Source organism: Pelobates fuscus, chromosome 11, assembly GCF_036172605.1.
Source record: "Pelobates fuscus isolate aPelFus1 chromosome 11, aPelFus1.pri, whole genome shotgun sequence".
NCBI classification, from domain to species: domain Eukaryota; kingdom Metazoa; phylum Chordata; class Amphibia; order Anura; family Pelobatidae; genus Pelobates; species Pelobates fuscus.
The window spans coordinates 70,659,476-70,675,143 of record NC_086327.1 but is presented as its reverse complement, the minus strand read 5'-3'; the positions used below and the strand labels follow the sequence as shown (position 1 = coordinate 70,675,143).

Below are 15,668 nucleotides of genomic sequence, written 5' to 3'. Positions count from 1 at the left end.
TTGGCCCTTGTCTGACCATGAGTCCATGGCTGTTGGAGTCGTTGGAGAGCTCATGCTCCGTTTAGCCAGTGGTCCAGTTGGGTTTGCGTCTTTCAGTTTAAGTGTGTACCCCTCTGCTTGGGACCCTATGAACCTTAGTTGGGGTCATGCAATCTTCTGCTCTCCCCTGTAGGCCTTGGACCATGGCAATCGCGGGCCACCGGGCATTTGCCCTGTTTTCCCAATGGCCAGTCTGGACCTAGCTGTCACAGAGGCATGCACTCTCAGATGCACACAGGTGCAAACATACTAACACTCACTGATAACTCACTCTCACAAATGTGCACACAAATACATATTCACACAGATATGCACAATTACACACACACAGACACACTCATTCACAGATCCATGGATATCTACATCAAGACATATAAAAATAAATGCATACATTCACAGAAACATAAATATACAGAAACACTCACAGGTACATATATAGATACACAACAGTCAATCAGTCATACATGCAGACTGTGACGAGACCAATCTCGCCACTGTGCTTTGGAGGAGCCTGGTTGCCTGCCTGCTGCCTTTTGACTATGGACCGGCATTTAAATACTTTATTTTCCTATGCAGAAAGGTCTATTCATGTATTTCTGCCCTGATTTAACCCAGATAGCTATGCCATGGAGCCTATTGGTGTAATAAAAGACTTTGGCTCCATGGCAATTGAACTGTATGTGTGTCGTCTGAGAGCCATTCAGTAATAATGTGCGCTCAGACCTAAGCTATCTGGGGATATGTTGCATGTCTGTATTTTATGTAATAAATGTAACCTTGTGTATTTTATTGGATTTTATGTGAATGTGATGCATACTTTTAAAGTTATGAATAATGTGGAAAAACTGTATTTCTCTGCTTGTGATAATTACATTACCCATTGTGTAAGGTAATTGTATCACAGGCAGAGGGGAGGATTTTGTGTGGGAGTGTCTGAGTGTATTGTACGTGTTTATTGGTTGTTTTCCAAAACCCTGTGGGTGGTACTAATGTGTATATAAGAACAATAAACGCACAGCTCTGTCTGTTCACTGCTTGACCCTCAACACTGAGCATTGTCTCATTCTTGGGGGATTTACTCTATGCTGTTCCAGTTTGACTGCTAGGAGTGTAAACCTATTCATATGGTTTTTCCTATTCAGCTTATGGTTCCGATTCAGCTGTTTACGACATTCATATGCGTCTCCGGTTCGGTGGATTAGTGTCTACAGTAGCTGCCTGTATATCTGGAAGGGAATATCTCCTAAACGGCTGTTAACCCCTTTTATGCCCGGGGTGCCGTTACACAGACATATTCACAAAAACATAAAAATAGGAGAGCTGGTTGAAAGTTACACCTTCCCTTTGCTATACAATCAGAGACTAAAATTAGCTTCCAAACATGTTCTTATAAGCCTTCCCTGTCCCATGTATGTAACCCATGTCCATCATCCTAGATCAACTTCCTATAAAATAAAATAAATATCATGCCCCAGTTCAGTGCCTGAAACGGAAACTTGCCTCTTTGAAGTGTCATTCCCATGCAGTCTTGATGACACTGGCATTACAGGGGGTGAGAAGAGGACTGGGAGCACCAAATGCCCAAAAATTCCTCTCTTAATTCGGCTGCTTACATATCATGTAACTGTGTTGTACAAAACATATCTTCACTTATTTGGGACTGATTTTGCTTGTTATTTTATTAATCTTTCTATTATTATTCACGCACTCATTTATTCATTTATTAATCCTTTACGTTTATTGAATTGCCTTGTTTAGCCTTTTTGTTTTGTAAGCAATCTGCAGTTTGTTATATCAGAGCTTGTGGCATGGAGCCCATTAGTTTAGTTGTTTTAAACTACAGTTACATAATTAATTTTCATAAAGACTTGCAAAACAAGTCCACTTCGATCCGCCTGAAGTATCCCCATAAAATGAACAAGACATTGCAAAACCACACTACTATTCAGTTATATAGGTGGCCCTTTACATACCTGTGTTATCAGGCATCGAAGCCTGGTCTGTGTTTCTTTCCTTACGAAAAATAATGTTTCCAAATTGCAAAACTGCTGAAACCATCTTCAACATTGCTAAAAGACAAGAGCAGAAATGCATTATAGTGAATTCCCATGTGTCAATTTAAAGTGATGCTATAGTCACCAAAACTACTTTAGCTTAATAAAGCAGTTGTAGTGTATCAATCATGCACCTGCAGTATTACTGCTCAATGATCTGCCATTTAGGAGTTAAATCACTTTTAGTTCTGTTTATGCCACCCTAGCCACACCACCCCTGGTTGTGACTCACACAGCCTGCATGAAAACAAAATGGTTTCACTCTCATTTAGATGTAATTTAATTTAAAAGTTTGTATCTCCTGAACTTTAGTTACATCAAGGAAACTCCTGTAGGGTCTAGTAAGCTATTAAAAGAGCAGGAGATAAATTAAACATAATTTACAATAAAGGTAGTGTAAACATGAAATGACTCTTTACAGGAGTCAAGTCTTTAGGAAGACCATGCAAGTCACATGCATGGAGGTGTGCCTAGGGCTGCATAAACAAAGGAATTTAACTCCTAAATGGCAGAAAATTGAGCAGTAAACTGCAAGGGCATGAGCTATGCACCAAAACATCTTCATTAAACTAAAGTTGTTCTGGTGACTATAGTATCCATTTAATGTTATAAAGATTTCCAAATTCTAACAAATACATCAAAATGGGCAAACATCAGCTTTTTACAATCTCTGAAATATTTGTAATATTTTGTCCCACAATTATCCCTACAACTCTCTTTGTTAAGCTTCTGTTGATTAAATCAATGTTTAGCTTTTAGGCTCGCATTAATCATTGATAAGTTATTTAACTATTTTAGAGAATCGTTATTTAAAGATCACATTTTAATGATAAACAAGGGTAACATAGTATTTTTCACTAAAGTCAGAATGGCTCTGTACCGAACCAGGTAAAACAAATTCAGACATTATTCACACTATTTAATAATGTCCGGATTTTACAATTCAGTTCTCTAAACAGGCCTGAATTTGATAATGATTTCAATTGACAAAACAACGCCGGACCAAATTAATCACAAAAAAATGGGAAAGAAACAGATATAATTCAAGTAATCCATCTTAACCAATGGAGGGCTCAGAGTAGACTGAGCTCTGCTAGTGGGGAAAGCCCTTTTTAAGCATGTAAGACAACCCATCAGAGCGCTCTAATTGACGAGAAGAGAAAGCAAGTGAACAATATTTGTGAATTGCTTGACACATTCGGTGTCACTTAAGTCTAAAATCTGTGCTTTGCGAATCAGGCAAAAATCAGCACTTTGATATCAGAATCCTTTACAAAGTATAGCACTTGGATGCCATAGCGCTGATTTTTGCCTGGACAACAAATTAATCCAGGTGATTGCTGCAGATGCGCTAGGGGAGACCTAATTCTGACTGTAATTGGCTTTAGTATATCTGAGAATTGCCATTGCTGTCATAATTCAGTCATTTTCACCAGATTTTGTCCATCTGCAAATAATACAGTGTTTAGTGAATAACCCCCGAGAGGAGAGCAGTAAACAAGGTAAAAGATTACCAGGATACTAGTGCAAAAGATGCAATCCTCTATCTTGAAAGAGAATAGTGGTACTTCAATGGAGAGAAAAAAAAGAGGGGTGAGTGAGATGTCCCAGACATCAAATGTAAGTGCACAATAAGCAAATTGAAACATCTAGCGTAGTATATGGATATATGGGAAACATGGGGTCAGGTGGGGTTGAATTATATAATTAGTAGACTTGAGCATTTGTTTTCGGATGAACATGTTTTCATCCGATTTTCAGATATTCGTCCATATGTCTGAAGGAAGAATGAATAGATAGAAATTACAACAAAGGAAACAAAGACAGAATTACCTGTAGGATGACAATACATCTTGCAATTCGTTCTTAGTTTGTTTGCTTAGTTCATTACAAAGGCGGGAGATACCAGTTTGTGTCTCCCCTCCTTGTGATATTAACACCTCCTCCCCACCCCCAATCTCTCATGCTTCTATAGTCAGTGGACTATTTAGTCTTCAGTGAAGAGGTATAAGTAATTTTGCATCATTAAGTCTATGTTTATTCACAGAATACCTAGATTTTTAGTTGGCATGTTGAGTAAGAGAAAGGGTAGTATCAGCAAGATATCCTCCACTAACACCTTGGAATTTATGACCTGTATCCAGTAGGAGAACAACTTCCCACCAAATGTTTACTTAAGATCCACACCTGCAAAACCTGTCAAGAATAACTGGTGTCACAGTTCACTACCACCGAACATGCAGAACATAAGGACAATATTTGATTGGTAGAAAGGTAGATGAAGAATGGTAGTTAAATAGCATGGTAGATAAAGGCTTATTACCGGGCAGACTTAACACAAAATAGAATAGTTATAAACAAACTAAGGTCAGTGAGACATAGTTTAACATATTTGAATAGACATGCCAAAGGTCAGGGGCAATGGACAATGATAGAAACATAGAAACATAGAATGTGACGGCAGATAAGAACCATTCGGCCCATCTAGTCTGATCAAGGTACAACCCAGGGTCAATGAAGCTAAGAAACTTTAACAGATATATAGAAACGGAAAACCACTACATGGCACAGTACAAAGAAAAACACAAGCCCTAGGAGGGTAGTGATGTTAGCATGTGTGCACAACATTGCATGCTCAAAACACGTGTTCACAACGTTGATGCAATGGTGCAATTACATTCACATTGGCAATCAGACAGGATTCCTGTAGTTGGAATCCAGTCTCGGATACATGCTGTAGTTGTTCTACCCAGGTATTGCTGAATATGGCAATGTCATCTAGGCTTGTGCTTTAAAATTTTCATTCTTCTGAAATACTTTTATACAGAAAAAACTTTGGGAACGCCATTTTGACAGCCAGAACAGAAGAAAAAATGTGATTGTGCTGACAGAGAAAAAGGGCATAATGGCTAGAGAATAAATCTTAGTTATAAAAAATGGGAAGCAGAAGTAATTTAAAAGTTTAAAACAGGAGATTTATCCAAAAATAAAAGGAGAAACTCAGTTGGCAACCCATCACCCACTCACCCCTTTTACTACAAATCCAGCCTGTACCATGAGTGATTGCCCATCATTAAAAAAAAAAAGAAAAGGAAAAGAAAACACAAAAAAACTAAACAAAAAAAACAACTAAAAACCTCTAGTTGTAGCAGGAGTCATTTAAATGGAAAAAGGATTTAAAAAAAAAAAAAACCCAAAAGGGTGTTTTCAAATTAACTCCTGCTGCTTCCCACTTTTTCAAATGCCTTTCATTATAGTAGTTTTCCCTGCCTTGCAGTGCCTGCAACCTCTGCAGATGTAGTTGGTAGATCGGGTGATAGGACACTGTTTTGTTTTCTCCACACTGAGAGACAGTCAATCATGCTACAGACTACATGTGTGAAAAAGCTTTGTTCTTCTCAGGGCAGAAAGGGCGAGTGGGCCATCAATTGTCTATGCCATCACACTTTTTCCTTAGAAAAATAAGTGACCATCATTCTGCGTGTAAAAAAACATTTTCTCCTGAGTCTGAATAGACGTTATGGTGGTGGAAGCAGCACCAGCGTAGGTGTCCGCAGTTCTCATAGCTAAGAAATAGGTGTTCCAACTCTCAGAAGCCATGGTACATCATCTTGGGATTAGCACAGGAAATTGATGATGGTGTTTTTGTTTTTCTTATTACAATAAATTAGGTATACTTTATGAATAATTTTGTATTGTATAAAGTAACAGCTTTATTCAGCAAAAATAGGTATTTTTACTGCAAAATGGTTTAGTGCTTGGTGGATTTACTGCTGTAACGTTATTGTGTTTGAGGCTAAAAAACACTTTCCAGTTCTCACACACTTGCACAACACAAAATGGATTAGACAGTCAGAATATAGAATAAAATAGGAATTTATTCCTTATTGATTTTTTAATCAATGTTGCCTCAATTCTTATCATTTTGGAGATGCTTTTTGGAATGATGAATCAGGGCCAATTCAGAGTTGACATAATTTTGTATTATAGTATTATTAGTCAGAATTTCCCAAATAATGTTGCCTTATTTGCAAAATATCAATTTGGCATTTAGTATGAGACTATAATATGTTTGATGAAGAGGCCATTTAGACATGCTGTTTTGTTTAGTAATGTACATCTTTATAAGGTATGGTAAATACAATATTATTAAACCATATATCTATGTATCTGTTACTTACACATGATTTCTTCATGGTTAATGCCCATGATTTTCATGGACTCCAGTGTCTCCTGGAAGATCTCCTTGTCTTGTTGCCCAGGGATGGTTATGTTGCCGTTAGACAGAAAACGATACTGAGCAAAAGCTTCCAATAGTAAGTCAGCTATGAAATAATAAATCCATTAGTAAATGTAATATATACAATGTAACACATTGTTTTGTAATATAATGGACATTAAAAACAATATCAATGGATGATTCGTTGCAATAGTAATATGCTACCAATGTTCTGCAAAGTAACCACTAGCAATCTTCTATTCATTGAAAAATATGATTATTATTATTATTATTATTATTACCATTTATATAGGGCCAACAGATTCCTTGCTCTTTACAATATTAAGAGAGGGGGGATTTAACTAAAAATAGGACAATTACAAGAAAACTTATAGGAACGATAGGTTGAAGAGGACCCTGCTCAAACGAGTTTACAGTCTATATAGTCTATTAAAGTGAACTATATTTGCCAGGTAAGGTAAGCATCCAACGGGTTTACTTTGCAAGAGGCAGTACACTCTCAAGATGCTATAGGTACATTCCCCACTGTTACATCTTCTCTGGAAGACAGAACAGTAGCATAAGTGCATTTTGCATTCTTACTGCACTTTTTTTGCATAAAAGTGTGTATCTGCAATATGAATAGAGGATGTGTTATTTATTTATTTTGCATTATGCTCTACTAATTGTAATACTTTAGGTATCTGTAGTGACCCCTGCTTTGTTAATGCACATTTTGTGAAAGCATTTTCTACACAATGCATTATATATGTAAAAGAACTCACAGGAGTCCCCTTGAAAAAGTCCCCCCCCCCCATATTAAAAAAAATCCTCTAAAAAAAAGCTGCTACAAAACATGTTAAATTACTATAGCCTGCATAAAAATAATACAGGACCCGATGGTTGGATCATAAAAAAGCAATTTTCACTATAGCCTTTTCTTTATAGGGCTTGCTACAGTGAAGTCTTGCTCTTGCATTGGCTAGAACATGGATGAAGAACCAGTAAATCAAATGAGATGAAATATGACTGACTAGTTTCCCATTCATGTCCTTCTCCATTTCTATTAAGCACTTCTGCACTTTATTATATTGCCTTTATCTGCTGTCTATGGGTGGGGCTTAATGAGAAAATGGACGCTACCTCCATTCTTATAATTTGTCCCCCCTACTCTTTCCTTTTCACGTGGGGCAAGGAGGGACAATGGTTGGTTACCCCCTTACCCCGCACGGCTTTTTTTTTCCCACTTGCTTTGAATTGGGTGGGGGGAGACAATAACAGGTTTTGCCCTGTACTATATTAAAAGCCCCAACCCACTGCTAATATTGCATTAGCATTTATATAGGGCCAGCCTTTTCTTCAGCGCTTTACAATAATAAAAATGATATATTTAGAAATATAGAAGGCCCTACTCAAACATGCTTAAAATTTGTGAGGATTTTAGGTAAGTGGATATAAATCATTAGGTGCCTTATCCAAGGACACTTACTGGTAAGGTAGTCTGACCAGGATTCAAACCTGTGTTTCCCAGTTCTAAGGCAGTGATGTTACAATTGCAGCCATTATGTGGGTTATTTACCCACCTGTTGTTAAGTGAGGGTCAAATAAAAGGTGACCATAGACAGGTCCTCAGTATTAGAATACTACTTATAGGATGGGATTGTAAAAATGGTACATGTCTTCACCCACGCCATGTTAAGTGAGGACTAAGGGAGGATTTGTTTTCCTCCTATTAGTTGTAGGAGGTCATAGTGATCTCCATATGTTTTTATATTTTTTAACATTTATTGTGGCAGCTAACTAGCAAGATCTTCCAGCTGCCTTACACTTACACTTCGCTTGGTGTATTTTTGACTATCTGTCATATACTTAAAATTTGGAAAATTGTAGAGCTGTTTCCAGATTTTAACAACAAGGTCCGAGATTTTACCATTCATTTACTTGTCCAGCTGTTGAGTTGCATTTGGGCAGGCGGAAATCTAGACTCCACTAAAGATAATTTAGGAGGTATTTTAAAAATCCAGACATTTATAAACTGGATGGCCTGAATTATATACTAATCCATATATATGGCATTCAGATTTTCAAAAATAATTGTGTAGATTTAAACCTCTGACAAAACTTTCAATATAATCAAATTTTTACTCAATCTGTGGCTGTGGTTTACGAATATAAAGGAGCTCTTTATCTAAGAAGATTCCCTTCAGAAATAGTCACTTAGTAGAGGCACTGTTTGGTCAATGAAAAGTTATGTGCCCCAAACTTCTCCCCTGTGGCATCACATTTTGGAGGATTTAAAATTACTTTCACAAGCCTGACAATATATGGTCCACAGGGGTTACGTATATAGCATAGCATTAAAAAGCTAGTTAAATCCACTTGAAGTAACACTAAGGATGTTTATTTACTTAACTGGGATTTGACAAATTAGTTAGAAAATTTTAGGCCAAAATAGCAAAATAGCTGATTTGGGAAATGTTCAGTTAGTCTAATGTGTTTCTTACCTGCATATTCCTTTCCTTTGATAGCTAACACATTTAATATATGAAATATAGTCCCACATAATCAGAGGAGATAGGCATAATTCAACACTTTGACATTCTTCTTCCTCTTTAGCCCTCCTACAAACACTATCAGTTCTATGTATAGCCGAGAAGAGGAGAAGAAAAGATGAGAAGGAACAGTGAGCAGGGTAGGTGAAGCCAAGAGAAAGAAACCATGAGAGAGAAGCCATGAGTCTAGCATATGGGATAATAAACCAAACCAGAGTAGAACACAATCCATCACAAATAATAGGGTGAGTAATGATGGTATATACATAGTAACAACTGCCTGAAGCACCTTCCTTCCAAATGTAGCCACAACAGAATATTAAAAATGTGTGTATAGCAGATCAGAGCTGACAAGAGCACTTCAGAAAGGACTTTGTGGAGTGAGAGGATGGACTATTCAAATTATGCAATAGCCACTCCTTATCAATCATGAGTTTAAAAAAAAAGAAAGGGGGACCACAATCTTCTTGCTGATCGCAAGAAAGGGCCAACATTTTGGAAACTACCTGGCAGAAAAGATCAACATCTTCCAGGAAAGGTGTGCACATTCTTGGGAAAAAACACACAAGAAAAAACACACACAAAAAAAAAAACACATACAGCAGCACCCTGAGAACCAATTTCAGACTCCAAGGAGTCATAGTTGTAAGAAGAAACACTGGCCAAACTCTGCACAAATAGATTCTGAGAAGAAAACCTGTTGTGAACAAGGACTAAGGGGGCTGAAATTTGATCTTCCACTTGTCCAACCCACTCTGTGAATATGAACTACAACTTTTCATTGTGGCAGGATTCCGCATGTTGACAAAAGCAACCGTCAAGAGAGTTAGGCAAATCACTTGGAGCTTGAGGACATTGATAGGAACCTCGCCTACTGAGGCAAGTAAGTCCTTTCAGCCCCCTATGATATACAGAAACATCCTCAGCCAACTAGATGGATGTTCATCACCACATCTCACAACTGTCTCCTGAAGCACGGATGGGCAGAGCATACACCAGTGAGAATTTTGAGCGAACAAGTCTAACTGGATCAGTTGAACCTTGCAAAAGGCATTTCATTCAAGATAGAGCTGAAAAACAACACTCTTGTTCATAGAGTCAGCAAGGTCTTTGAAGTTGATTCAACAACTGTGCTTCACCAACAGTACCAAAAAGTGAGTGTGGTGAGCCAGCAAGCACCTGTAGCAGGATACCTAAAGTACATGAACATTCCAATAGGACACCCAGCAGGTTGGTAAACACCATGTGATCCACTGTCAGTCGATAATAAACAGTGATGCAGTGCTGATCCTGAAACGCATACCACAGGAAGTATCCCCCGGCCAATGTGGCATTCTAATGGACACAGACCGCTTCAGTCCCATGCCGTCTTATAGCCCTGCCTCATATTATATTAAAAATGGAGCGAATGTGCGTTCATCATCACCTCATCTACGCCCACGCACATTTTGGGGTTTCCACTAGTTGGTTACCAGTGAATGCATTCTAACCGTAATTATTTTGGTATTTTGACCATGGCTTGTTACTGACTCTCTCTGTTTCTAGTATCATTGACCTTTTTGACTTGTCTTCTTGTTCTTGTCTCTTTCTGTGTTCATGACCTCAGCTTGATCCTGACCATTCTCTTTTGCCATTTTAATATGTTTATTTAGTTTTGAATGTATTCTTTATTTTACTTAATTCTGTGTGTTGGGTTATACCTTATACTGACAATACCTCCTTCAAGTACACTACTGTTGCCGCACACTGATGCTACAAGGCAGATTGAGTAGACTGTGGTCTCCATCTTTATGGATGGGACCTATAGAAATAGATTAAGGGACCTAAGGGCCAGAATGGATGAAAAGTACTCTCCTTCTTCAGAAGACAAATGGGTTCATGTAGCTCCTGTTCTGGAACCCAGATAGTGAAGATTATGCCACTTTTTACTTATACCACGTAATTCAGAATTGCCTCTGCCTTGCATAGATTGTGTGCCATCCAAGATAAGAAGAAACAAACCTTAGAGATTCTGTGAAACCAAAAGACTTAGCCTCCAGTAGCCCAGAGAAACCACTCAAAAGACCTGTGGGTCCTAGGTTACCCAAACCTAGCTTCCCTGGATTGCTTTCATTTCTTTCATGAGGAAGAACACTGCTTAAACTGGGCTCTGGCAGCAACTACTGCACAGAGCCAGTAATAGACACGGTACATGAACCTCCTGAGTGCTAAAAGTAGCAAAATGTCTTAAGACCATCTTTAAGTCTTCCTATCTCTCTCTACCAGGCACCATAAAGCAAAAGGCATCCAGGTCAGTGCTAAAATAATCTTATAAACAAGGACAAAACTGGACGCATGACTTATAGCCTAAATGCACTGATTTGAGTCATAATGTGTGTCTTGCCACTATGCTCAAGGCTTTGGTGTGGAGGCAAACAGCATCAACCAAAGAGTCACACAGGAAAGCACTAGTCAGCTTAGTTAAAAGATGTGGTCAACCATTAAGGCATCCCCTAACAGTGAATCCTGGGCATAGAGTCATACCATAGGGACATAGCCTTGAATGGCTAGTCAAACACACAGCAGGATAACAAAAGTGCCATTAACACCTGAAAAGAGCATTGGGGTAACTCCTCCAAATTTTTTTTCAATTAGATTCTTGATCTGAATAAACCCTTTAAAGCAATAGTTGCCTTCCTAGACAATGCAGAAAGAGCCCCATCCATGCTAGGACTATGTCTCAAACTAAGGGGAGGGGGAAAATCCTAACAAACTTAAAGGAAGAAACCAGGGTCCCAGATGGTTGTGGAACCTAGGATTATGAGCCCAAGTCCACAAAAAGAGTAAAAGCAGTAGCCGGCACATGTACCTTCCTACTCTTACTAATATGAAAAACGTCTGTAGAAGTCTGAGGGGGTGGGGCTATTGGTCTACTGGATAATTTCAGCCAATCAGAGCTTAGGGAAACCAGATTACATAATGGGTTTTCTCCCATGATAGCTGCAAAATCCAGAAATCTGGGGGAACCAAAAAACATCTATAAACATTCTAAAAGGATGGAAATCTCAGAACATGAGTGGTTAACCTCTCATTCAATCCTGCAGACATATTTTGGACCAGAAATAATAGGCAGAGCACCTTAGAATGTGCCATATCCCAATTCACTACTTTAACATAGCATGAGAAAATAAGGGAGGAATGAAGTAGATGTTCTATGTGATACAGAGACACAGAGATCTAGCATTTCCCTGTAGGATATACCACAACTGTGCATAATGGGTGCAATTTCAAGATACCTAAGACATGGCATAACATAAACAACTGGGAAAGTCACAAACCCCATCTATTGCAGGTAAATAACTCCCAAGGAACACAGCAACTCAATGCATTCACCCTTCTACACCAGAGAGTACATAGAGGGAAGAGTAGTGAATGTTTCAGTAGGAAACATCCCCAACTTCAGGCTTGCCGTAAATATAAAAATAAATCTTTATATTTCAGTTAGAACTTCAACGTTTGCACATTCCTCTTGGGAGGAAGAAACAGAACTGAAATGTGTGGATGAGGGACTGAAGAGAGTAAAGCTCAAAATATGGGGGTTCCTGGATCCTCCAATTGGGAGGGACTACATCCCATGTGTTGGAGATAAGGGCTCAGACCATCCTTTTTATGGAACCTGTAGCATGCTTAGTATACATTTCCCTTTAAAAATAAACATTATACAGTTAAAATAATGCTATCTATTTTCATAAATGTTCTTAAAAACCCTTACAAAAATTGTGAAATAAGAACAAATTAAGAAAAGTTTTACTTTTAATATGTTCATTAGCTCCCGCCAAAAGCTGGTAAAAGATATGAAATGTTCGTTCATCTACGGCTTGACGAATTGCTCGAGATTTTTCCAGTAAATCTGAAAGATGCTGTAAAGGAAGTAAACTCTGCAGAGGGAAACACATTAAGCTTTTTGGACATGCTATAACAAAAAAATATATAGAGCTCCACGTTAATGTGCTGCAGCGTGTGTGTTTACCTTAGAGCGCCACAGTAATATGCAAAGTATTTATACTTGTATTTATAAAGCCCCAAACATATTCTGCAGCTCTGTGCAATTGGGAAAAAGACAATACAATAAGAACAAACCAATACAACAGGTAGAGGGCCCTGCCCGTGAGCTTACAATCTAAAGTCTGTGCTCCGTTATAATGTCAGTTGTATAATTAAATCTATGAACATTAATAGCATTTATTTTCTCCAATATAAACAAATAAAAGTGTTTTGGCACTTTTAGAAAGTATTGGAAAGTGCATTTGATGCGCTATATTGAAATCCTCACAATAAAAATAACACAATATACAAACAGTAAAGTGCACACAGTGACATGTATTAGTGAAATATACCAAACAGTGTAAACAATAAACAGACCTCCCCCTTTTTTTCTCAGTAAGGGAATAGCAAGGTGACATATATAAAGGGGAAAACAAGAGAGCTTGAACTTTTACAGTGCAGTATATCAGAGTGAATAATAGCAGACTTATCAGGAATTAAATTCACTTACATTGTTCAGAGCCATAGACAGGCTCTGTAACAAAAGCACACAGGTGCGCCCTTTAAGGGCCAAGATAGAACAGACAGAAACCAGCTAATAGTCCAAAACAGGAGTATATTTATTGTAAAAAATATTAAATAGAGATAGAGACAAATGTTTAAATAAAAACGAAATATCACAATTTCACCACTGGCCAGATCAATAAAACTGCATATGCATTTCGGCTATACAACCTTCATCAGATGATTTGGTACTTTCCTTCTCCACTAGGAATTAAATAGAGTACTCATTAAGCCATAACCTTAGACTGATGGTAACAACTTCCTGGATTGAAGAATACCAGTAACATGACCGTGATGACATCACTTCCAGTCCAGATGAAACATAGATGTTAGGTATATTCACATTAGCACTCCTGAGGATCCTGGGGACATCGGCCAGGTGAAACGAGTGTCCAGTGTTTTCATGATGTGCCTTGGTAGCCTCTCCTCTACTATAAACATTTTTGCGATTGACCTTTTTTTCATAATTTTTGCACTTTTATTTTTGTTTATTTGGACTATGGGGAACATTGGGCGACTGGCAAATAATTAGGTACTAGTCATTATGATTAGGGAACAGCCGACCTTAGCACCCCTGTTTAGATGGATTTGGTGATTTTTATCCTCACTTCCACTTCTTATTAGTTCTTTATTTTTTTTATAATCCCCTTTTTTCTCTTGTTTTTCCATTCACTGTTACTGGAAACAGTATCTGCTTCACTTAGTGAATTTATGTGTAGGGAGAACAGTGATACCTGGTGAATGTTTGTATGCACGGTTACATGTCACTTGCAACATTGCATATTATTAACCGAAGACTGATATTTGCTGCTGCAACCTATGATTAAATGTATACAGTGTATCAAACTTCCATCTAAGGTCTTGACACTAAAAATGAAAAACAAAAAATATTGCTCTTCACAGGTTTTATAGTAAAAACAAGAGGAAACTTTGGGAAGTTACCATGTAACATTTTACTTATTAAAACCGGCAAAATTGAATTTAGTAAATTGCTACACCATTAGTACATATGAATGATTAAATTATACACTACTACTGTTTAAGTGGTTGTACTCGATTAGTAGCAATTAGAACAGATTCAAAATGTAATCAATACTGACAATTATAGACTAATACGTCTACTTTACTTCTTCTAACACTAAGGCCTATTCACTTCCTCTTTCAGATCACATGACCATAGTCATGTGACTGCAGCCGAGGTCACATAATCACAGCCACACAATGATCTTACAAAGTGCAGCATTACTTGCCTAAGTCCCAAAATAAAAATGAACAAGTTAAAACTAAGATGATTTTTAAAAATGCCGATGTTAATAGTTACATTAACATAGATAGTTGTCATCATGAACCATGGCTCCAAAATATACGAAATAGTAAATTCTTAGGACTGTTCCAAACTAGGGTGTTTTCAAAACAGGCTTTTTATCTCAAGAATGTATTTATTGAAAAAAAAGTACAGTATTAGAGACAATAAATAAGGCATTAAATTAAGTAAAAAAAAATAAATTGGCAGAAACTAATTAGTTTTTCTAAGGAGAAAATATATTCATACTAATTTTCTTTTTCTGATTAAATCCATGGCATCATCACAAATGGGTAGCTCTTGGCTAACAGAACACGAAGTACAAATTATAAAAGAGGAACCTTCTCCCCCTTAGTCCCCAGTCTTGTAACAAGTACTCAGGAATAAAGAAAGGGGGTGATACGGTCATAGATTTAACAGGAGAATAAAATAACGGTAGGTATGAATACATTTATTTATTCTTGGACAATCCATGCCAGCATCACAAATGGGAAATACCAGAGCGAATAAACAAAAAAGAGAGGGAATTTAGAAAAAAAAAATATATACTTGTACACCAAAGTACAAATGCAATATAAAATGGAATAACTAATTGTGTTTAGCACTCCAAGACCAAATTATGAATCATTTGCCGATCTGACTTAAAGGCCATAATGCTTCACAAATGTATTTTCGGATGACCAAGTAGCTGCTCTGCAAATACTCTCAACTGGAATTTGTGCTGCAGCTGCCCATGAGGATGAGAGAAACCTATTTGAATGTGCCTTTATTTCCACAAGAACTTGAAACTTCTAGGTCTCATAGAATTTACTTATTGCTGACACAATCCACATACTGAGAGTGGGTTTACAGTTGCAAGATAAAGTATGTGAACCCTTTAGAATGATATGGATTTCTGCACAAATTGGTCATAA

The 15,668-nt window shown here is 37.5% G+C and overlaps 1 protein-coding gene across 2 annotated transcripts in view; it reads right to left on the bottom strand.

Moving 5' to 3' along the window:
- LOC134577418 (myosin-10-like) overlaps window positions 1-15,668 on the bottom strand; it is a 429,924-nt gene that overhangs the window by 153,618 nt on the left and 260,638 nt on the right. For both annotated transcript variants that reach the window (XM_063436146.1, XM_063436145.1), the window contains exons 9-11: window positions 12,655-12,753; window positions 6,275-6,418; window positions 2,013-2,108 (exon numbers count right to left, since the gene is read on the bottom strand). In XM_063436146.1, coding sequence (XP_063292216.1) covers window positions 2,013-2,108; window positions 6,275-6,418; window positions 12,655-12,753 — 339 coding nt within the window. The remainder of the gene's footprint in view (window positions 1-2,012; window positions 2,109-6,274; window positions 6,419-12,654; window positions 12,754-15,668) is intronic.